The sequence below is a fragment of the Balearica regulorum genome, chromosome 7 (genome assembly GCF_011004875.1).
Source record: "Balearica regulorum gibbericeps isolate bBalReg1 chromosome 7, bBalReg1.pri, whole genome shotgun sequence".
In the NCBI taxonomy this organism is placed as follows: Eukaryota; Metazoa; Chordata; class Aves; order Gruiformes; family Gruidae; genus Balearica; species Balearica regulorum.
Window position 1 is genome coordinate 37,307,562 of NC_046190.1, and position 25,163 is coordinate 37,332,724.

General features: G+C 47.4%; 1 protein-coding gene across 2 annotated transcripts in view; it reads right to left on the reverse strand.

Moving 5' to 3' along the window:
* The window catches only part of ASCC1 (activating signal cointegrator 1 complex subunit 1), a 38,760-nt gene that overhangs the window by 10,375 nt on the left and 3,222 nt on the right, over positions 1-25,163 (reverse strand). For both annotated transcript variants that reach the window (XM_075758964.1, XM_075758963.1), the window contains exons 3-9: positions 23,945-24,044; positions 22,877-22,974; positions 21,265-21,443; positions 13,783-13,919; positions 11,441-11,560; positions 7,400-7,524; positions 5,464-5,543 (exon numbers count right to left, since the gene is read on the reverse strand). In XM_075758964.1, coding sequence (XP_075615079.1) covers positions 5,464-5,543; positions 7,400-7,524; positions 11,441-11,560; positions 13,783-13,919; positions 21,265-21,443; positions 22,877-22,974; positions 23,945-24,044 — 839 coding nt within the window. The remainder of the gene's footprint in view (positions 1-5,463; positions 5,544-7,399; positions 7,525-11,440; positions 11,561-13,782; positions 13,920-21,264; positions 21,444-22,876; positions 22,975-23,944; positions 24,045-25,163) is intronic.

Here is a 25,163-nt window from a genome sequence, read left to right on the forward strand (position 1 = left end):
GAAATTAATTCAGACAGACCCGGGAAATTATCCGGCAGAAGGGTCACAGCACCTTTGGGATGATCTGCCTACTTTTGCTAATCAATGTGTTCTTTTTTTTTTTTTTTTTTTTGCATTTAATGTGCTGGGTCCCTGTCTTCTATTAAGGCACTGCTGTAATTCAACCCCTGCCAGCTCCACTGAGAAAAAAATTGTCCTCTTAACATCAAAGAGGTGATGCTGTCTCGGCTGGCTGGTGGCAGAACAGCAGTCTCGGGGAAACGAGGAGGCAAGACGCCCACTGGGTGGGAGGCAGAGGCACCCACAGCACCTCCAAAACGGCCGAACTCCTGGGGACTGTGGCAGTGCAGGCAGGGCTGCCTGCAAGGGGCAAGAGGTTTCAGAAACTTTATAACCCTCTCAGCAAATCCTCCCTCTTCCAACACTCACAGTTCCTGCTAAAATTAGTGAGGTGCTGGGCACCTCTGCAAAAAAAGAGGCTTCTCCCTTTTACGGTAAGGTCACCAAACGGATCTCTGTCATATGCGGGCAAGTTAGCACAAACCTTCTGCGCTCCCTGCGCTGCGTTCTCCTCAGTGCGGCGTCTCAATACCTCCAACGCTGCCTCGTTGCTCTGCTCCAGGGCCCAAACACTCCAACAAAGATATTTTCCCTCCATTGTCTAGTCTGATTTTTTCAAATGCCACTTCAGATTCCCATTTCATCGAACGCGAATAATGCGAATAAGCCTTTTTTTTTCCTGAAGAATATCACTCGTAGGAAAGCATTTTCATGGCAACCCCAATTTAATCTCCTTTTTTCCCCAAGATCATACAAACGTTGATCTCCAGTCTCATCTGCTCAACTGTCACATCCTCCCATCCCACTGTTGCTCTAATTGCACGCTGCTGAGCCCCCTCGATCGTTTCAGTATCCCTCGATAATGGCAGGATCAGAACTGAAGGCAAAAATCCTCTCCTCTGCAAAGCGGCATTACAGCCTTTCATTTCTGCTTTTGATTCTTCTGTAAAGCCGAGACGAGGAAAGCACTGGCTTATTTCTGATACAGTGATGTTGCACCACAATCTCTTATTCAGTCTGTTCTCACCCCAGTGGATTTTTGTTTGGTATTTTTAACTCTAAACTTTCCGAGCAGCCACCTCCCATCAGGTACTTGTTCCAACTGCCAGTCCTACTTGGGATATATACCTTTATCACCTCGCTGAGGAAAGCGATGTTCTTACCCTTTCTGAATACCAGGCAGTCTTTATCCTCACCTAACACCGATTCTTTGGCCCTTTTAACTTCACCTCAGCTTAAAAATACACCAGGAAAAGGCTCTGTCCCCTTATATTCACTAACAAAAGTTACACAGAAAAGGCCTGGGTACCGATAGCTGCAGAACACGAGAAGTACTCCTCATCTTGCAAGTGGAGTTGGTCACGGTGGCTCTACACAGGGTTCAGATGTTAAATTTTAGTGCTTGGTGGGTTTGGGGTATTTTGAGGAGTGAGGAGGTTTATCCAGGACAAGATTTTTCTTTTTCATTGTATCTCTCTATACGGCACTGCATCAAATGTCTTAAACTGAATTATTACACACTCCAGCCACTGCACTATTCTCACCCAGCAAGATAAAAACGATAACAGAGAACACCACCAGATTTGTTTGCTATGATCGACTCTCCACTGGCCCTGGTATATCAGTCAGTAAATACACTCTCCCTCTGCTCCAAGTGAAAGCAGATACGGTCCCATAATTTAATACCCTTATGCAGGCTTCAAAAGAGAAAGAACCTCATCAAATTATACCTTGTCCGACCTAGAAGCACTCCCAGAGCAGCTCTGCCGCCCAGATGCCCTGCTCCCGCTGCTGGACCAGGGCACGGCTGCATGTGTCACCGCCCCGACTGATCCAGTTCCCAGTCTTGCATCCCAGCTTAAAGTCTCCCCTAATGCCCTAAGACACAAGATGTGCAGCTTTCCGCTGTGGTATCTCAGTAGCTGTTCCCTCAATATTTAATCTTGGAAGCTGTTAATGCCCAGATCTGTGCTAAGTGGCAGGGTTCATCATTTTCTGTACTCAAAATTTGCTTCCCTCTTGTTTGAATGCAGCAAAGGCCACCCTTTTATTCCTCAGACCTCAAGGGAAAAATAATTCCATTTTAACCCAGGTGGTTTTCTTCCTGCTGTAAGCCTTGCTTTCCTTTAAAAGTAAAATAGAATATTTTGGCCAGGTGGTACCTTCGCATTTCTTTGCATTTTTATTTATTCACTGCAGCCTTAGTTTTTTCACTCGGTGAAATAAATAAAAGCCCGGAGGCAGCCAAGCCTCATCTCCAGAGATGCAGGCAGCTGCCCCAGCCGCCTCTGTGCCAGGGCTGTGCCGCTTGGCCAGCTGCGACGCAGGGCACACAGCCACCGCCCGGGAGGACACAGAGGGGGGCAATGCAGAGGGGCTGCCAAACTGGCATCTCCCCGAGGCCTGACCGCCCACCCGGCCTGACCTTTCTCTCACGGGGAAGGAGCTGCCGCTGTCTTTCAGCTGTGAATTGCTGCCCCTTCCCTCTGCTCTCCAAGAAATGATCCACTTTTGTTTCCGACTGGAGCAAGACTTCGGTACGTGATTCGGATGTTCAAAGGAGCAGATCAGCTAGCTGCTAGCCACCCTAGAAGAAATACATACTGCTCCATATGAAGCAGTTCATAAAGCATCCCCAGCTTCCTGGGACTAGATGAGACAAACACGATGCTAAAGTGTCTGGCTAGGGAGACACAAATCACTCAGCTGTTGGGTCATGCATTCCCTTGGGCTTTCAGCACCAGCTAGGCCAGGGAGCCTTTTTCATGGATATCCTTCAAGACAGAAGTAATTTAAACTCTCAAATGCAACTCATCCTACAGAATCTATTTTCTGAGCAGTGTGGGAAGGTATCGGCCTGCACAACCATTTATTAGCACAAATAGGAGTGTATGTTTAACTCTGCGGAACGGGTAGAACAAAGGATTATTAAATAAAATTCCGATTAGTTCTGCTGAAAGCAAAATACCAGCTGGAGCCTGGGGTAACGCAGACATGCTATCAGCAAACATGTGCTGCCAGCACATCTGCACACACACACACACACCAGCTCTGACCACGGGGGAGCCTCAGACTGGAACAGCAGAACCAAGGTGTCTCCATCGTGCTCTACACTCCGATAGCTCAGGTCCTGGCCTCCACCAGGCAAAGCCTTTGGCCCCACAGCACCGGTCGTAGCTGCACAACAGGAACGAGAGCAACGAAACCCAAGTTTTCCAACTTGATGCCCTCCTACCAGTAGCTGTGCTTTGTCGGCTTTCCAAGAGGGAACACCGCCACCCAACACAGGTATCGCAAAGTCCCACCGCCTGGAAACACACGCGTGGCACAACGCTCTACCTACAAGGGGACGATGCCCGCAAGCCAGCCTGCCTAACTGCAGCCATATTCATTAACAGCCCGTCGTTTAGATCCTATTGCAAAAGTTAATGAAGCCACTTTGCGAGAGGGCAGCCTCCCTGAGCAGAAGATAAATAATGTATATAAAAAGGGGGCTGGAGGGAACTGGCGCATCCTTGCAAGGTCATGCTAGAATGCATCAGTGGCTGGCTGAGGCTGGGCTCCTCTGGTAAGAAGCCTGGAGCTATTTATGACTCATGTAATTAATTAATGCCAACGGGCGTTCTGCTGCAGGCACGTGGGAGACCAAAGGGAAATACGAAGCAAGCAGGTTAGGAAATGTAGTGGAGGTGGGGGAGAAGGATGACATTTCTTGCGGCAAGACATGCTTTGAAGTAATTATCAACAGTCCAAACAGCCAGCAGCTCTTTTGGCTACATCAGTACAAAATCAATTAGGAGCTTTAAAAATGCATCAGCTCATATTTCAGAGAGCATCAAGAATAAGAAGTAGCCATCTGAGGTAGGGCAGTTGCATTTCCAAGCGCTGCACACCACAAGGCCCACAGATCCTCAGCCCCCGCAGCGCAGCCCACAAATGGTGTGACCAGTAGAGGGAGCATCGTTAATGCCTTCCCAATCGCAAATGTTTTTGGATGAGGAGCATTAAAGACCGACAGCTTGATTTTACGTCTCTCTAAAGTCTGAGGATAAGTTTAACAGAGGCAAGAGAAAGGAGCAAAGGGCAAAGCGAATTGTGAGCGTACGCCTTGAAAGCGGAGTCCCTGCAGGCACCACCTTCCCTTTCAGGATCCCAGCTCGCAGAGACTGGTAGCTAACCAAACCTCACAGATCGCATTAAGAAAAAGACCGCGATTGTGGCTTTCCTGTTTCAGTTTGCAACGCTGCAGCCTCACACCGAACACTCAACATGTGGCGATGCTGAGTCATGACACCGCACTTGCACAGACCGTTTGAGGACAATGAGAGCTTAACCTAATTTTGTCCCTTTGTCCTCTGTGTGGAGGAGATCAATCAGTTCCACTCCCTGCCTTCGCATCCCTGTGCATTCAGTGCCTAATACATTATACAGCCAAACTGTAAAAACAAATAAAGCGCAGCCTTTCCCTCCTCTGGTGCCCTAAAGTCCTTCTGGGCTGTGCAACTCCCACCCAGCCTACATCCTCTCCTATGTCTCTTTGTTGCCAGAATATCTTCTATCAGTTCCCAAATGTATTCATGCATTGTCCTGTCTCCCTCTTATCATAGCTGCCTGCAACAAATCCCCTCACACAATGAGGATTGCAAATTTGCTTACAACCCGGTGCTGTTTTCCGTTTCTACTTCTCCATGCTTGTCTTTTTCTCTCTGGATACTTGCAGGGGCCAAGCACCACAGCATCAGTCTGACACTGCCATCTGGACGAGCGGCACAGGCTGCCTGCAGTCTCAAGCCTGGCGGGCAAAGGCTGGGAGGCTGCAGGATGTTCCCCTTCAAGCCTTACCCACCTCCACAGTCTGGGGGATCTCGCTGCCTACCCTCTGATCACTGCCAAAGCCCTCAGATCCTGGCTGGTGGGACTCCCCAGTGCTATCTGCTATTTTTCTAGAGCAAAACCATGCAAATCGATAGCAGAGATTTAAAAAAAAAAAAAAAAAAAAGAAGAAAAGAGTAAGTGAAACGGCAGTCGGATTTAGTTTCATAAATATATATGAGTGAGTAGAACAAGAGCAACAAAGTACTCCTTTATGGTGGGCTAAGAATCGACACGAGCCTGAGTCTCCAGGGTAAAACACGAGTGAAGTAAACGACAACACGAACACCCACTTAGCATTCGTGCTACACACTCCTGATCTGAGCCTAACCAGCTTTAAGAACGCTTCTGTTAAATACTGTAATGCTCCCAATTACAAGTGATCTGGATTGTTTATTTTCTAAACAGATTTCCTCCCCACTGGGAGATCCCATAAGCCTAAGACAAAAGCAGCCTTGAAGAGGTGTTTCACCTCTTTTGGCTATACAATATCCACAGCTGACTCTACTTCCCTAATTGTTTCGTACTGACCTTGAGGATATTTCGGCCATTAAATGACTCCCGTTCCTTGAAAGATGATTTACCAGTCATCGCGTTGTTTTGCTCTTCAGCTGTAAAGAGAAAAGCCACCACCAGAATGAGCTTCAGATGGGAGAACTGCGTGTGCTGTACTTCACCACCCCACTCTCTCCCTCCCCAAAGTCAGCTGCCACCTAATAAACCATATTTGTCCAGTTCTTAGTGCAAAAACACTTCCACTTTCAAGGCTGAATACACAGGAATTGGTGCCTCTAGCGGGATCACCTATGTTACCTGGAGGAAAGGCCCTACCTCCTAGCAACTACTAGAGTGATTCTGTAGGGCTGATGCCTCAGCGCAACACATCTGCTCTCTCTGCTTGATTTTAATCCCACATCCTGCCAGGGTGAGAGTCAGCATTGCGAGCACTTGCATTTCCTGGAACCGCACCAAATACCAGACCAAGCATGCCAGCACAACGCCAGGCGCGATCCAGACAGCACCTATACGAACCCCTGCTGCCTGCTCCAGGAAGCACATACATGTGGTGTGTGTGCTTCTGTGGGGTGGGCATGCAGCCACACACAGACATTAAGAATAGCAACCTAGGTCTACAGGAACTGCCAAATGCCTACGTCTTAGATCCATTTCCCCAGAGCTTGCCTGGATTTTTATATAATCCCTAAGTACATGATCTGTTCTTTCCACAGGACCTCTGCCTCGCTCGGCGAATATATTCAATATTTCTTTTTCATCTCCAGCATTAACTATGAAGTCCCACTCACACCTAGCACGCTATTCAAATCCCGTATTGAATATAAAGCAACTTCTATGGCTATCTGTGTAATGCGCTCACCATTGTGTCTGAATGCCTCACATGCCTCATGGGGCTGTTCAGAATATAGACTCGTAATGCCAGATGCCTCCCCTAACAGAGAGCCACATCAGCACTTCGGGCTTACATTTTCACCAATTTTCAGACAATTTGAGAGAGCTAAGCACCATCTTTTCAGGGTTTCTACCCCTCCCCCCCGCCCTGAGTATGCTTATCTGACTTTAGTAGCAGTCATCCCCAAAGCCTGCTGCTGGGTGCACAGAAAACCGTAACACAAACCATCTGCTGTTATCCCTGTCCACACAGAGACTCACAGAATCAGTAACTGGAGAATGCTCGACGTCACCTATCGGCACTGCACAGAGGCCGCTACACCAGAGAAACCTATGAGAAAGCTTAACAGCATTGCTGTTAAGGCTTGCAAACTACACGCCAGCGCCAGAGCATGTGTGCGTTTGCACAGGGAGAACAAGGCTGTAATATACTGCCCCTCCCTAAAGGCAATGCATCTGAGGCTGCTTCATAAAGTAACGCGATAAGAACGATGCTACAGACTGCTAAAGCAGACAATCTTTTGGCAGAGGCAGCAGACGCTATACGCTCTGTAATAGCTCACATTCAGCCTCAAATCTGATTTAATGAGAAAGACGCTGGAATCACGTTCCTAAACCAACAAGCAATCTTTAACTTGACCAAAAAGGACCGCGTTTTCGTCTTGTTTAAAGATCAGCACAGCACGTCAAGTTGTTACTGAATTTCAATTTAATGTTGGTGCGCAGAGAGTCCAAGACCTCACATGGTACTTGAACACATTCCCCTCTGGCCCAGATCTTACGAGTGCTACTGGGCGACAGTGTTTCTGAAGCTGTGACGAAGAATCTTAGAAAAGATCCAGAAAGTGCTCAAAGCATGTCTGCCTTCTCCAGCTCTGCTGACCACTTTTTCATTTTCTTCTGGGTTTTATTTAGTGACAACCCCCCACAACTTTGTGGGTATTTGAGATTAAGAAAAATCACAAAATTAAAAAAAAAAAAAGAAAAAGCCAAGAAAAGCATTTCCTGTTCAAAAGTACTACTTTAAATGCATTTATCAGTAAGGATGACAGATACCCACCGCTTGGATCTTTCCTGAAGAGAGTGTTCATGACTGTAGCATGCAGTTTCACTCTATCCCATTCTTTAAGCATCAGGCCGGAGGCCACGAACCTTTCCACCAGTTGATCGGCGATCACCTGCAACCTGGCAAGGCAAAAAGAGAAAAAAGAGAGCAGTGTAAACCAAGGAGAAACCCCAGCGTTGTCAGCCTCTTGCTTTTCAGCCAGGGAGGGCAGCATGTGGGACCCAGTCTCTGATGGAAAGTGAACACAGCCATCAGGATTCAGTTCTAACGCACAAAGTTCTGGCTGTTTCGCAAAGCTTCCTCGGTGATCACTTCTGCTGCACGTATTCCACAAGGAAGGGCAGATTTAGCATAGCAGAGAGCTTGTTCGCCGTGACAGATGTTCTTGGGACTTGAAGGATGCATCTTTCTGTGCCAGGAAACACAATGTGACTCTCCTTACAAATGCTAAAATCTACAGATCCCGGGGTAGCTTAAGCACCCTGACTCTTCAAAGACCTCCTCCATTCAGAGACTGCACCTGTACAGTGCACTGGGCCGACCTCGGACCCTCTCAGTCCCAAACAAGCAACTCTGTCAGTGGGCTTAATTTCTGGGAGAGCCCAAAATGTGGGTACAGAGGGCACAAACCCAGACAGCATCCTGGTGAATGCTCCAGCTTTGGAGCTACCGAGCAAGCAGAATCAAAGGACTTGACTTATTGCCACCTTCTTGTCTGGCCTCGGTCAGGGATGAAAGCGGCCATGGCTGCTGGGATCTGCAGGCAGACGTGTCCTAGGATAGACAGCAGGAGCAGGCAGGTGATGGGAGCAGTGCACTCACGTATCCTACATCTGAAGAGCTGAAGGAGCTTCCGAGCTGTCCCCTACAAAATTTCTGCAGTGCCCCAGCCTTACCAAAAGCAGCAAGGATGCACTAGAACAAGAGCTCCCGAGCCTCAAAACCAAGGCAAGAACATATTAGTCTATGCAGAAGAATTTGGGCTTCTCTCATCACATCCGAGGAGTCAGACAGCTCTCTGCTCCACCACCTCACACCACTTCGGCATCTCAGCTGCAGTGGGAGAGGCAGAGCGCGGCCTCTCTGAGGCTGGGCCCCAGAGCCCGGGGCTGCCACACTCCGGATGCCAGCTCCTACCCCACCACCAGCTTTGTACTGCCCCTCACAGGCTGCCAGCCACCACGTGACGATTTCAAGACTCTCAAACTACCAATTGTCATGGTTTTCTACCACTTTCTGGCTTTACATCAGTGATTTTTAAAATTAGCAATGACAAAGATTAAATGAGTATCATTACAGACAATACTAGAACAAATTAACGGAGAATAGCTCAAGTGAAAACGGTGCTTTATTACGTTATAAAGTTAATCAAGGAAATAAAACAAATTAGAATGAATTATAATGGAAATTATTTGCCACGTGGGAGGCATCAGAGCATGATCCCTCTCTCAGTCTGAGCCATTATATGTGCAGAAGGGCTTGCCAACCCTAATTCCATCTGCAGTTATGCAAGCTAAGTCAGGGTAAATCAAATCTCCTGCTTTATAACTTAAGCTGATCAAGATCATCCAAAGATCAGGAAGGAACTCCACCCCTCAGCCATGCCAGGAGCCACACAGAGCTAGCAAGACATCTTGCATGAGACAGGAAGGCACACACCTCTCTTAAATGTGGGCTGCAGCAGTCAGATCCAGCACAGCAAACCACGTGGCTGCCGCTCTCCTCTAGTATTGGCTTTGCAGCTGAGAAACTCTGCTTTCTACCTGCTTTCCCCATTTCCCTGAGCAAAGCATAGCAGGCTTTAGCAGGCAAGAGGTGCGTGGAGCTGCTCAGCAACGATCTGGCTAGCAGACCAGAAAACGAAGCAGAGTTTTCTGGAGGGATCATCATTTGTCCCTTCTTTATAATCACCATTTGTCCAATGTTGCGCCTGCTGGAATCTCAAAGGAAGCAAAAGAAGCTTTCGCTGCTCTCCATTCACACAAGAATGTCTTTTCCCCTCTGCAGAGCTAAATGTTTTATGGATGCTTGCTAACAGTTAGGGAACTATTTTAGGGGAGAAATGCCAGATGAATTAATTCGCAGGTGAGGGCAGGACTGGCCTGGGCCAAGGATAAAAACTTAAAATTGCTTGGCCCTCTCTGACCATGCTGCCATGCAAAAAGCAAAAAAAACAAGTGTTGTGGAAGAGAAGTCTTGGCAGCCTCCCGGTGCCATGCAAAGCACAAGATCTGGGTTTGCTCATAACCTCAGTTAAAAGATCTCTGTGAAGGACAGAGGAGACACCAGCCTGTTCTTGCGGGGGGGGAGCGTGGGTAGGTGGTGTTTTCAGTTTCAAGGCAAGGTGGATTTGAAGAGCTCATTTCTCTCCCCTGCCAAAATCAGCTCTGCTATCTCTAATGCACATCAGCATTTTCTGCTAGCATTATGGCTAAGTGAGCTCTCAGCAATACGGATACGGCTGGCATCTGAAGCAGACCACAGTGCCAGTACCAACAACTCCAGCTGTCCCCAGACGCAGGCAGACATCACTGCCTGACTTCAGGTCCTACTTACGCTCTACAGCATTTCTCTACAAGTTCCTCAGGTTTCAGACTTATTTTCAGGTGCAAGCAGACTTCCAAGCACCATACCTCAGAGATGATCCAGAGCTCGGTGACTCAGGAGAAGAGACACCCATATTTCAGCTCTTTTTCTACAACAAACCCACTGAAGGGCATTTGGGTCGCCCACCGTCTGCCCCCGTCTTGTCTCTCTGAGTGCTTCTGCCTTGTTTGGCCCTGCACTTCTCTTCGGTCTCCTGGCTGATCTCAAGCTTGTCCTGGTTCTCCACCCACCCCGTTTGTTTTATCTCACCTCTTTCAGGGTACGACAGACTTCAAAGTGGAACAGCCGAGAAGAGGAAAAGATTTCCATTTCTACTGCCTCCCAGCAATTCTTACATTTTCATTTTCCCACCCATTTCCTTATCGCGCTTCCGATCTCTTACTTCAACACAGCCTCCAAAGTGCAGTTTTAAGCAGAGGGCCCTCCTTGTCTCCTCAGCCCTTGGGGAAAGGATATGCCAGAACATGTCCTTTCTTCCCTGAGCCAGGCGCCGCTCACAGCCTCCCTCCTCCAGCTGCACTGCTCCGTGCTCCCCTGCTAGCTCCTGCTGTCCTCTAGCAACGGGAACAGACACAAAAGGGCAGCGCTGCCAGAAAAAGAGAAGGCTAAGGCTTATGGAGAGAAGGTTAAAGCTCTTTTAGTGACTCCACTACCCCCTTCGGCACCCATCTCACAACTGGACGCACAGAGTACAACAGCTCTTATGTTTCCCCAGTCTTCTAAGAGAAAAGACGGTGCTGCCACTGGTGACGTACTTGTCAAAAGTGAGATGGAGGAAGGTTGTCAAGGCACCGCCACATCCTGGACAGCGCTGTTTGTAGACCTAAAGCCATGAGCCACAGTGGCGAACACCATGCGTGGACGCACACTGACAACCAGGCTTCGAGATTTCACATCAGCGGCTCAGAAGACAGACATTTCACACCCAGTGCCTGTTCCAGGCTGCTTACTGACACAAAACCCAACTCTGCAACCAAGTCATGCTTCTCTGAGGACCTTCTGGTGTAACTGGGTTTTAAAAATAATTAAGTGCTGCAGAATTTCCAGGCTGTCCAGATTAATCTGGATGGCAGGTTGGGAACTAGACAGCAGAGGCCAAGTTGTCCTGCCTTCTAAGTCATCTCAGGAGTATCTCCTTGGCCATCTTATCATCGTGCGAGCCGTGACACCATTATTCAATCTGACAGACTGCTACAGAAACAAATGACATCTTTCAGCCGTACCACCAGTGACTGATTTAAAGAGCAAACACATCACACCGCCTTAACCGGTTTAGGAAGCAAGAATGACTTCATCTTCCTGACTGCTGGCCCAAGGACTGCTAGCAGTACCCACCAGCTTCAGACGGCAGAGGGTTTCTCTGGTACACTGCTACTGCTGCCGTGGCACATCAAGGAGGAAGGAAAGGAAGGAGCGCGGGGAACTCACTTGTCTGAGCCATCCTTCATGTGGACTTTGGCGTAAAGGACGTCCGTCATGGCAGGGTCATCGTTCATATACTCCACTCCTGCCACCTCCACGGTGAGGGGCTTGCCTCCAGCTATTTGGCTAAAATGTAAGAAGTCCCTTACGTTAAAAAGCAAAACATCACATCTGCTTTTGAAATACAATCCGTGGTACTCGTCAAGCACACACTAAATATTTGGTTTTACTAAGGGAATGACATAAAACACATTTTTTGCTATAGTTAAACACAAATTTGAAGTTAAGCAGGACTTAAATGTTATACAGACTGTACGGGGCAGTGAACTCCACTGAGGAGTTCTCTTTCCCGTATCTTTCAAGTTGTTTGCACTGCAAAAACCCAAAGACAAAAAAGGCTCCCTAAGTTCTAAAGCTCGAAAGGCTGCAGCCGCTATTGTCTCCTCATCTCAAGAAATCCTGTAAAAACATTTAAGCTCACACGTTCAGTGTTTTAGACACACGTTAAGTCAGGTTGTCAGTGGTCACAGGCCATCTCCACACAGAGATCTCCATTTACATTTCAGAAAACCCATCGGCAATAAAATGGTGCAACTTCTCATTCCAGAGAAGCTCCTGCCTTCCCTGCGAAGAGAGGGATCGTGACACAAAGTCTCTAGCTCGTTGATTTTTCCCTGGGAAAAATACTTGATACAGAATGCCATTTTAAGTACATTTCAACATCCACTTACAAATGCTGGAAGTAAATAGAGCTGTTTTAAAACCAGCTCCAGCTACTCTTGCAGGAAGGCGAAAATGCGTGCAGGATATAATATGCACTCCCACACCTGCAAACACACTGCAAAGCGTATCTGCTTCCAAACACGCCGCCTCCTTGCCTTTACCACCAGAACATCGCGGGGAGGCAGGGCGCCGCAGCGAAAGCTCCCTGTGAGTTCAGTGCCGTTGTCTCATTTAATGCCGAAGTCTCGTGGAAAGTACAGGGAGCGTCTGGGCAGGCAGAAGTAACACACACGAGTTAACAACGTGAGCGTGACTTTGCTTTAACCTTGCTCGCTTCTGTTCAGCTCACCCAAGAGACCGCCTTTGAGATCCTCGGCAAAGCTTTCCAGGTGGAATGAGGAGAGCGTCATTTCCCCTTCCAGTATGTTTACTGGGAGGAAAACAGCACAAGGGCACTGTCTGCATGTGAGACCGAGAGCACTTGAGGCCATATATTCTAAAAAGGGGCAAAAAGGGCACATCTACCTTCATATGGCACTGTTTAGAAAAGTAAATGAATGCTAATGAAGGTTTCTATGGGTGGAAGGAAGCCTAAATTAATTTTCAAAGTATATTTATTTGGGTGTGGCAGGGGAAATAACCTAAAGGTTACATTCAAGTGTCAATTCCCCCTCCACTAAAGGAAATGGAGAGTAAAGGTTTTTCTCTGCCTCAGTGCAATCCACTGATGAGGAAGCTGGCACTTTCCAAGTACTGTGGGCAGAGCCTTCCCCTGGAAACACGCTTGTATTTCTGTTCAACAGCTGAACAACTGTAGCTGTCATTTTAAAGGCAGAGGTATGAATTTTGGCCACACATTAATTCCTACAGATATTAGCTGGCATGGCATGGCTAATTCTTCATTTATAAATAAATAAATGAACTAATTAATATCAAGGACCCATGCTCTATGTGCAAAGGCTTTGCAGAAATAAATAAATAAAACAATCCCTCAGGCCATCTCCAATTTCTAAGCTGCACAAAGATAAGCTAATTACAGTGTCATTCAACCCCATTTACAGTTAAAGCCCTAACATCTGCAACTCTGTGTTAACAGGCAGCGAGAAAAAGCCCCAGTCCTGGAGCAGGGTTGAATGCCTCAGACCGATTACTCGCACGGCTCATGCTGGTTTCCCTGCGTGCAGCTCCCCGCATCAAGAAATGCGTGTCAAGGACACCTCAGCATCTGCTCTGAGGCAGGAGGGAAGCAGCCTGCCAGAGACCACTGCAGGCAACGCACAAAGGTAATGGAGCTCGTCCCTCCCTCTGCAGCAGGCAGGGGACAACAGCAAAAACTGCTCACACAAAAATAACGGGGAGGCATGTGAGAAAAAAGAAGTGAGTAGAGCAGTTTTTCAGGGAATGCTGAGGGTTTGAGCTGAGCTGCACAACGCTGTCAGACTCTTTGTGACTGCTTGGTGATTTCTTCTGCTCCCGTTTGAAACGTTTCAGCCTTTTTCTAAATTTCTAGAGTTGAAATAGACTATTGAGCTGCTTTTCTCTTCACTGTCCTTAGTCAAAAGACAGCTCGCTGCTTTCCCCTACTCATGCCCTTGGTGATGACATCCCTTTTTTTTATCACTTACTCCACAAAGTCCTCTTTGCATCGCTGTAAGAGGTCACACGCTTTCCGGATCTCTTGCTCGTTCAGAAGTACCAGCGTCCCAAGAGTCAGGTGAAGCTTTGCAGGGTTCTGGAACAGGCTGCTGCTGACCCCGTGATCCTACAAATCAATCATACATAGGCATCTTATCTCATAGGCACACACACCCTCCCCTCCATCAGAGGGATAAATACTACAGAGAACAGGTACCAAGCCACTGGCATCAAACCTTTTATCTCTGCATCACTAGTTGGGTTGGTAGTGACTCAAAGTTGAGATGAGTAACAAGATTTCACAGGTTTTCGAGCAAGCGAGCTCAGCCTGGCAGGTGAGGTGCAGCTCCCAACTGCACGCACGCTCCCCTGCCTGCCTTTTCATCGCAGTTGCCAAACGGCAGCCTGGAAGCTCGTTACAACAGGTTCTAACTCAGGACCCAGGAAGAGGAGCACTCACTCGAACGGGATTTTGAGAGGAGATTTCCACAGCTGTCAAGGCGGCAGCTGCCATCAGCAATGAACTCAGCACAAGTCAGCACAGATTTAAAACTTAAGTCCATTTTTTGTGCAATAAAGCTGGAACCAGCTGTAGCGACAAGCTCTAAATGGTCTCTAAATCCTGTCTAAACACAGGTTGCACCTCACAACACAAGCACAGCTAATACCAGCTCTGATAATTACTTTTTTCTTGTTCCCATGCGCCCTATAGTTTGCCGAGATGAATTAAGTTTAAATTCCCTTTATAATAAGAGTTACGTGTTGTTGCTGGGGAAGAACTGTTCCCAGGTGGAGCAGTGCTTACATTCATTTAAAAGACACGCTCTTTTGTTCTAGGATATTTATAAAAATACCTTGAGGATGGTTAACACACCCATATTAAAACAACTATTTCCACTTAGTGGCCATTTCCCACCAGCACATTAAACAACCTCCACTTTTAACTGCAGAAGAAGCCAACACCACTTGCCAGGCCACCGAAATCTTTCTCTGTCTGAAAAAAAAGTCCACCCACTGACAGCTTTGAAGCTTCTAGCTGTGCTTCAGAGTTTGAAATAAAATCTTTCAGAGGTTTAAACACTGCAGTATCTCAGCCCGCCACAGCTTAATGCCCCACATCCCACTCAGCATTTCTCCTGTCTAATGACAGCATCCATACTCTTCTTTACAGTGGTACTTATAGGCCGGACTAGAGACGAGCCAGTCTGCAACACGGAGGCTGGGGGCTTGCTCCAGCAGCTGCAGGCTGGCAAAGCGAGGTAGTCCCCAGAAGACAGAGAGCACATACATACCTTCCACTGCTCCTAATTACTTTTTTGCTGACTGAAACCCCAAACCGTATCGTGCTAGCAGTGGCAAAGCGGGCTGCAAATCGCACAACAGCGTGAAAGAAGCACAGACTAACTACATCAGGTACATCAGGAGCGGAGGAAAGAGGGATGGCTCCATCTCACTTCCCACTTTCCTCTCTGCCATAAAAGCCTTTCGGCTTTCTTTAATTCACACTGCTATTAACATGCATGACAAGACATGATTTCTCCCCGTCAGCCTTTTTTCTCCAATGGTATCTGTAGCCAGAGGATATTTGGCCCATCACAAAACAAGAGCTCGGGTAACAGAAACTGGGAGAAAGTTCAATTTATCCTTGCCATGGACAACCAGCTGATTTCACTCCCACAGTACGCACAGATGATGTACAGTAACGAGAAAGTAGTTTGCAGGTCAGAAAGAAAAAGCCCTACCCTCATTTTCTGCCCCAGCACAGTTTGTACTGTAAACATCAACCTTCCCCAAAAGCAGCGTTTCCCCCTGAGCTTTCAAACACCTGAGTGTGGGCTGGTAGCTGACAAAGTGATGGCACGTCACCTCCACAAGCCATGCTACCGCTGCTGGGGAGATTAGCAGGGAAGAGCAGTGCACACTGAGCGGGCCAAGACCTAGATAATCTTCCTGGTTTACTCCCTAGTATTTCAGAGAGCTCCTAAAAACCCTGCTTGCACCCCTACTCTTTCACAGGCCGGCAGATCCCGCTTCTCCCACACATAAAATAGATGCTACGTCAGAGGAAGCTCTCCCTGGAACAGGCAATGTTTCTGCAGGCATCTTAACAGCCCTTCACAGCTGGATGCTGCTCGCCAAGACGCAAAAAAGCTTGAACCCGCTCATTTTGATGCCAGATTCCCATATGCTATCAGCAACTGCTGTGTCGCCTCATGGGAAGTCGCCCTGTCCAGTGCTATCAGTCCTCTGCAACCTGACCAGCAGGGCCAGACAACAGCAACACAGAGCCTAGAAATACACGTTCAGAACTACTGCTAAAGAAAAGTATCACATCCTCTCCAAGGAGGATGAGCCCAAGAGATGTGATCCTGTCAACGTTGTGATTTTTGGGGCTTTACGGACATCTTCCAAATACCTAAGGATCCCTCTCAGGGTAAGCTACAACCATAAAAGCAGGAGCAAGCAGTGAGATTCAGCATCAGAGACGGGCAGAGGGATCCGTCAGGATCTAAGCCACCCTCTCCGAGCTCCTCTCTCAGCGACAAGCTCCTCTTTCACCGGTTTCCTCCCCCGTGCAGTGGGGACTCCTCATAGCACAAGTCACAGTGGCTTGTGGCAAGCGGTGGCTTCCAGCCCTAATGAAAGCAGAGCACCAGATTAGGGGAGGTGAGGTGTCACAGCAGGGAATCCCCGTATTCTACAGGGGAAGCTGAAAGCGGCATATTTGCAGGAACTCGCTGGCAGATACAAACACGTAAAACAGACTCTATCACCTCTCTAAACATTTACCGTTTGAACCTGGGTTCTCTAAGGATGTACTGAGAGGCAGGAAGAACAGCCCCTTTATGCACCATCCGTATGTGATGACTGTCCATCTTACCTTATGCCTCTCCCTGATACTGCCCTGTCAGGGTCAAAAAAAAATAAAAATAACAACTCGTTTCCACTCAGCCTTAAAAATTCATTTTTTCCTTCCTGCTGCTACTTAAGACTTCTACCTTTGCTCTCCTCCTTTAGAAGGAACAACATAAAGGGTTTTATGTGGAGTCTTCACATCTCTGCAAAACCCAAGCACATTGTTCCTCCAAGTCTAAGGCCTTATAGCAAGGAAACCACAGACCACAACACACTTCAGGCCTTCTACGTGACAAGGCAAAGGATCAAACTCCTTGGCTCTTCCTCCCCGGTTGTGTCCTCTCTACTGCCTTAAGAGCTTCCAATGTTTGCAGACAGCTTTATGTTTCTGGTTTTTTTCCTTAATAGCAGGATACTGCATGCCAGCTATATGCCCTCTCCCACCCTGATCCACAAACAAAGGAGCAAGCCAGAAAAAACAGCATTTCCTCAGAACTGACTGAAGAGCTGCAGGCTGAAAAACCCTGCCCATTTTCTGTCCCTTCCACTCCAAGATATAATATCTCATTACCAATGTCTGATATTTACAGGTTGCCATATATTACAGCAATCATATTTCTTTTCTGTGCTACATCTGCAGCCTGTTAAGACTGCAAATGCTGCATTTGCACAGCTCTGAAAGACCCAACTGTGATTTTTCACGGCAATATTACTGCAAAGTCTCTTCCCTTTTCCACCTGCATACTCAGACAGACGTTTCGGTTCTCCTCACTCTGACACCTACATGACTGCGCAAGGAGAATTCCAAGGTCATGCAGTCATCTGGACCTCCCACTGCACCACATCAGTAATGAGCCTGTCCAGGTGAGCCACCTCCCCGTATTTATATTAAATTAGCCTCAAAAGAGCCTCCCCTCGGCCCTGCTTCATTGCCTGGCAGCTCTGACCATAAAATAGCATGAATGACACCTGAAGTGTTCCATATTTCAACGCAAGGTTCATCTTATAAAAGGTCTTAAAGACGCACAGACACACACACAAAGTTAGAAAGCATATAGCCACCAATGTAACCCTATGCAATAAAATATAAATGAATGGTTGTCATGGTAACTGCTTCAGAGAGAAATAGTCCCCCTCACAAATGCTCAATGGCCAGAAGAAAACCTCACACACGCACACCTGGTCCTTTCCCTTCCTTACCGTTACTACCGAGCTTCATTCAAAAACCTGAGTTTACCTAATTCTGCAACGTTTCGCACCAGCAAACTGCAACACAAAGAGAAGCGCACTGCTTCTGTCACTGAAACCTATTCAGATTTCTCCAAGTATTCTGAGAAATCCCGTTGCTTTGGACAAATCTATAAGCTCTCTTATTGCTCTGCGAGGCACAGTTTTGAATTACTGTTTTTCATTACTGATGTGGTTTCTAGCAGACCCTGCTGTGAGATAAAGTGGTATTAGAGTGGCATTACCGGCTGGTGGAGTGATTGAGAGACATACAGGGCTGCAATATACTCCTTGAACTAACAGGCAGCAATATATCTAGAAACCCTTTTGCTAATACCAGAAGGAAGGGCAGAAAAATAAAGCACCATATATTCCTAGGCTAACATATGCAAACCCCCAAATACCTGCTACTGACCGAATTCTACATTTCAAACTAAAAATGGAAACCCTAGTGCTGATGTAAGCAGTACCAGGAACACTTCAGGCCCTCCTGAGAGGCACAGTGTACCAACTAGTGCTAACATGACCCCGTAGCTTCCAGCCCAGGGCACCTTGTACCCACACAGCGTGGAGAGCAGAACTGCAGCCCCACACCTCCACCCATATCGACGTGTCCTGCTGTGGGGCAGCTTCAGCTGCCACTGTTTTGGGAGATTCCCAAAAGCACCTTGATGACTCGGTGGCAGCAAAAGGCACGCTAGGTCATGAGCGCTGCACTCCCTCGGAGATATTACCATTACTGGTATTAGGAGGATTCAAGCCTGGGTGCTGGTTTTGAGTACAGTTCAAGTTCGAGGTTACTGAAAGCCAGAAGTCGTTGTTAGGCTGAAATGTGTTCCCATGTGCACACCCACGCTGCAGGATCCCTAACCACGAAGCAGAGACTTACAGGACTCAGCACCATGCAGAAATGGAACAAAAAGACTGAAGGAAAGACAAAAGGTCAGGCAAGAGGAGGAAAAATTAGCATGATGAGCCTGGTCAGCAGTGGTCTCGGCACTCCTCTGACCAAGTTTGGGTTTCTGCAACTGTCCAGGATAAGGAGTACACAAACGTTTGTGGATGTTCCCAGGCAGCTCCTTCTGAATGTGACTGACATCACTAAGGAAAGCACCAGGATAGATTTACGTTTCCAAGTGGATGGCAGACCTCCCTGCTTACTCGGGGATGCAAACGGATATTTAAGTGTGAGCAAGAGACAATGTGACAGAGACAAATCAGGAGGGGTCAGGAGAGCAAGTAAAATCACCAGCCAAGGCCGAGCCAACGGAGGGTCGCAGAGATGCAATCAAACCAGCAGGCAGGAAAAATCAGTGCTCTGCAAGGAGAAGACCTAGTCCTGTGCGAGGTCAGTGCGTTGCATGAATAAAAACACAAGATGAGAGCACGGATGACAGCATTAGCCGCAAAGATGAATAAAAGAGGCGACATCTTAGAGATGTGACACTGAAAGGATTCACCTGACACTGAAGCAGCCTGGAAGCCAGAATCCAGCAAGATGTACAAGATGACACTGAGGTTACTACCCTGTGCAGCAGGCAGATCTGGGTTTGCTGTCCACGGGGAGGGACAAGAGAGATCCGCAGGACCTGCTGGCAGACAGCTAGAGGGAGGAGGAAGATCAGATAAATGGAGTCCAGGACAACAAGCCTGCAAGCAGAGCATGGCCAGCCATGTCTGAAAGGACTGGCAGGTTGAAAGAGATCAAGTGAAAGGACTGTAACAGCCATAAGCCCAGGGAGAAAGGGATAAAGGGCAAGAGAAACACCAGACTGAAAGCAGTGGTCTCAGACCAGGGCCAACAGTCTGAACAGCCACTATCAGAGCCCCTGTGCTGAAGTTACCGGCCCCTCAAAGAGCTGCTTCTCTCCCTGTAACTTTGGCATGTGTCCCCACACGGACCAGAACTAGAAACCAACAGAGGGAGCCAGGCCACCACTGATGCCAGCCCAAGGTCCTACACTCTCTGTCCCGCTAACACTTTCTCAGGCTGTTTCCATTCCCCTGTCTCCAGGGCTTTCCTTTAATAAAGGTAAGCTTTAATAAAGGTAGCTGCTGCTGGCTAACGGGGATAGACGATCGAGCCAGTGATATCCTCCTAGCCCGAGGAAAGAGCGCTCACGGCGTTGCACTGGTTGCTAATCCCTGGATCTATTGGCCAGTTTCAGTTGTATTTAAGATCAGGTGGAAACCTGAGTGATAGAAAGCTCCTAAGGTGTCATGGAAATAGGCAGCTGGGCAGAGAAGAGGGACTTAAATCAGAACTGCCAGGAAAGACAAGACTGCAAAGCCAGCTGAGTTCTGCTCTTGGAGATGAGACAACTGACATGCAAGCGACCATGAAAACTTGAGCAAGAACTCCCATCTCTCCAGATATCAGATAATTCCCACGCACAGCATGAAGACATAGGGAAACTAAACCTCAACCTGTGCTATCTGCAAGATTATATTTTCCCCTTCGAAAGGCACAAGCAGAAGTGACGGACACGAAGGTAATATCATCAGCCCACAACGACCTGCTGCGCGTATGCAATCTAACCTGCGGCAGCCACGAAGAGGAACTCTTCTCTCTTGCCTAGAGATGTCCTCCCAGCACTCAGAGGACATGGCAATTTAATAATATCATTCCCTCTCCTCAGCCTGGCCCTGTGCACCGACACACCACTTCTGCCAAACTAGAAGCAAGCTAAAATAAACCAGGGAATAGACAGCTTTCACTTCATTCTGTTCCTCATTTCCCTATGCCTAACTCTTTCCTGCTGCTCTCCATGTAAGATCTGAAGGCAAGTAGGAGGGACTGTCAGCACAAAGTCTCATGGGGAAGAAGGGAAGCGATTAGATTTGCAGGATGGCATGAGCTACCAAGTCATTTCTTGCTTAGCTCCAGTAATGACACCCATCTTCCTTCACTGTCAGGAACCAAAGAAAAAGTGAAATAGAAGCAGCAGCAAACTTGTGAATTCCTACCTGGTTTCATGGTTATGTAGAAATCATATGAAATATAGAAAGGTCTGCTACATTATTTAGTGGCTTTCCTATTAAAAACACCCCCCACCCCCCTCCCCCCCAAAAAAAACCCCAAACCAACAACAAACCAACCCTCTTTTGAATCTTAGATATCCTCCCACCTAGGAAAATCTCTAAGGAGAACAAAATATTTTACTAACAATTTATTAAGTAAGCCATTCCACATTCCAGGAGATTTCACAACAGCACTCAACAAATTCACAGAGATCTGCCAACTTAAGTAAAAGGCCTGTTAAATACATTCCTAGGAAACAGGACAGAATAAGGCCTTCAAGGTAAACTCCAAAAAGCTCTCTCAAGAAATATAATGGCATTCTGCTAAAGGGCTTCCACTTGATTTTAATTCTCACATGGATCCTTACCTTTGAGCATTTCTCCAACACTTCCTCCTTGAACTGCAGGAACTTCTCCTGGATGGCGGGCTGGTTGAGAGCAAAGGACAGGAAGTGTGTGAAGGGCTGCTTCTTACGGAAGCTGTCCAGAAGAACGTCGATCCGCGTTCGGGCGGAGATGACACTGCTGCGATGCTGCCCTGTAATCACTACAAGAACACAAAGCAATACCTGTCTGGTATTCCATGAAGCTACAGTGAGACTGCTGACACCAATGCAAAATAAAGAGCAATTAAATGGATCGTGGTTTTACACGATACTTATCCGTGCACTTTAAAATATCAATATTGGAGGATATTATTTCACCCAGGAGATGCCAGGAGGGAATTAGAAAAACCTCCACACCAGCACCTCTCTACTGTTAGCCCCAGGCTCACTGAAGAAGTATTAAGAATTAAAACCCCGAACCATGCACAGAGATATCTTGCCATACTCCTCACTTGACTTAAAATGCCTGATACGGCTGTGCTTTCCTCTGTAAGGACAGCGTGATGCCATCAAAAGCATCCCTCTGCTCTCAAGAAAGTCAGCTCTGAGTGCCTAAAAACAATAACTAAGAGTCTATCCTTTCAGCGGCTCTTCAGATTTCTAGAGCATTATTTCAAGTTTTCATAAAAGGCAGTCAAAGCGAAAAAGAAAAGAAAATCTATCAAAGATCAAGATGGCCTATATCATTTGTGCATGCACTTCAAGGCACCAAACAGAGAACACTTGAGCTTGAAAGGAAAGAACTGCAAGGAGCAAAGTTTTCTTGGCTTCCTATTATTACATGTTTTCAACATCTCTCAACCTTCCTAACAGTCCTTCACGGTTCTCAGGAAGGAGTCAAGACCCACTTCTTGCAAAGTACTGCCACGTTCCTGTGCAGCACCACAGCTGGATCCTCCCGTCACTTACTCCTCACGGCTCTGTCACAAACGTAACTGTGCACCGTGCCAGTTGTCACCAGAGCACGTGTAAGGGGCCCTCCAGATATCCACTCAGGCAGAAACCCGCACGGGCCAGCCCTTATGAGCAACGCCTCCTTTCTTTTTAAGTCACTGGAAGCGATGAGAAGAAACATACGGTACAAGAAAGCCTGCTCTCACCATCAGGATCAAGTGACACCACCAGAAAGGAAGCAACATCATCAAAACACTTCTCATACTATAGCAGATGCTGAAGTTTATTTGGTTCATAAATATACAACACGGTAACTTTTTATGGATGTATATTACAGTTTCTTATTAATGGAAATAGTATTATTTTAAAAACAAAACAAAAAAATCCAACACATTCAGCCCCAAAGTTCTCAAGCCAGTAATGTAAGGCCCAGAAGTGACTTCAGCGAGACTATTCATAGGCTTAAAATAGATTTATTTTTTTTCCCCAAAAAACCTTAGACAGCTTTATAAGGATTTACAGACAGAAAAAATATACTTGGGAAAAAAGCAAAGTGATTTTCCCAAGGCCATAAAGTGAGTCAGTGCCATGTCAGAAGCAAGAATTAAAGGAAAAACACCTCCTATATCCTCTCCCCACTCAAATCGTGTCTGTGTAAGAGCCGATGAGAGAACACCCGTTTTGTGCACGTTAAACTCACCAATTTCTCCTTCCACTCCAGGCTTGGGAATGCTGATGGAGGTTCGAGTCTCTGTTTCTAGTCTCTTCTTGGTTTCCCCTTTCTTCCCAATGATGTACCTGAAGGCATACAAGTGCAAGAGTCACTCACACCGTGTCGCTGGGCCGCTCTCCATCAAGCGCATACAGCCAGCAGATTAATCACGCTACGGATGAACCAGGCTCTGAGTTGGCTCCAGGCAGCTGGGTCCCCCCAAACTCGGTAGCTCCCTGCTCGAGAGATGCACGCACTCAGCTCCACGGACAGGACCCAGTCTGGGCACAGCAGCTACTCCCAGGACTCAATGCGTGACCAGCCCGGGACCACGGGATGATGTTGAGCTGTGGCTCACAAATGGCTTAAGCTAAAACAAGTCAGTTGGTTCGTGACAGCTCTGCCCAGGACATCCTGCCACAACTTATTCGTCAGCTGGGTTACCCCTTTTTCCCCGTTACCCCAGCTGACAAAGAACTAAGGGCTCTTTTTTTGCTTTTCGCTTTTCTCAAGGTAGTCACTTGCCAGCATTCAAACGCACAACAGAACACCTTTCCTTCTCTACACTTCAGTAAAACCATTCAACCGATAAAACTGTCAAAAATAACTACATAAAGCTTTGAACGCTACAGGCTTCCCAGTAAACACCAGATTCGAGTCAATAGTCAATTCCAGTCCTGTGTGCTTTCTCTCAAAGCCTTCACAAACTCCCCCTGCCAGGCTGCTCGCCCCAGTTCTTCCTCCCCTTCTCCCACCCTCCCCGATGCTTTTATGTTCAAGGGAAGAGATGCTCAAAACCTCTCCTGCCAGCAAGAAAGCACCACCTGCTGTCTCTGTCACAGGGAAGGCTAGGAGTCAAGCGTGGCACAACTGCACTAGAAAGGCATTGCCAATTTTCCCCTCCCGAACGCTAAAATCCACATCCACAAAACGGAATACATTTCAGAGATCCAATGCTTACCCTGACCTAAAAAAAAAAAAAAAAAAATCAAAAAAAAAAAATCTGCGCTCAACCGCTTCCCAGCAGCAATTCAAACCAGAAACACATAGGCTCACTTGTATAAGGGGCTGGGAACCTCGGCTCTGCACTGGAAGCCTTTCTCAGTCTCTTCCACCACAAAGGCATCACAGGGTTCATCTGTGCAGTCACCAGGGCCTAGCAGAAGAAAACAACAGACCTTGTATAACCTCTGTAAAGTTTGGCAATGCTTTATGTAGGACAACAGTCTCACAGCCTCCTTCTCCCAAGGTTAAATAAAGGAAGAAATGGACTCCTCTCCATTGCAGCTAACTGCTTTTTATTTCACCTTACTACCAGCTCCAGAAAACATGATGATTGCTTCTAAATTCACCAGGCTGGGAGGCGTAGGAAAGCAGTAGTTACAGCCCAGGTTTTCTCTCAGCTGGAAGTTGTGCAACTACACAGTGGGAACAGTCTCTTCTCCTGGCAGGGCGGAAGCCACCAGCCCATTCAGAGACCTGAGCAGGAATTTAGAATTGCGGAAGAATACAAATAAAAGGTGAGAATAGCTTTGGTTCAAGGGTTCAGGTAGAGTGTTTTGGCAAACAGAAATTCTCACACCCTGGCACAGAGGAATAGATGCACCTTTCATCTGCAGGCCATTCAGTCATGCCTGTTAGAAACCACAGCTTCTTTCTGGAAGTCATGTTTGGTCCTATCTCCTCTCCAACATATCCAGGGGCAAATTTGGGTGGCAAGCAGCTTATTAAAGCTTTGTTCAATCTGCTGAAAGGCAGGGTGGAAGGGAGAAACAGAACACAACGGCCACAACTCTTTCCATTTGAGAACTGACAGCTGAGCTTTTCTGCGTCCACAACTACTCACGCAGAATTACAACAGACATACAGGCAGAAAGATAAAGTAAATCAGAACAGGAAGAATTTTGCCCCTGTGTTGGGTTTGCGTGGCAAGGTTTTGGTAGCGGGGGGGGCAGGGGGCTACAGGGGTGGCTTCTGTGAGAAGCTGCCAGAAGCTTCCCCTGTGTCTGACGGAGCCAATGCCAGCCGGCTCCAAGACGGACCCGCTGCTGGCCAAGGCCAAGCCAATCAGCGCCTCTGTGATAACATATTTAAGAAGGAAAAAAACAGTTAGAGGGAGCTTTTGCGGCCGGAGAGAGGAGTGAGAAGATGTAAGAACATCTGCAGACACCAAGGTCAGTGAAGAAGGAGGGGCAGGAGGTGCTCCAGGCGCTGGAGCAGAGATCCCCCTGCAGCCCGTGGTGAAGACCATGGTGAAGCAGGCTGTCCCCCTGCA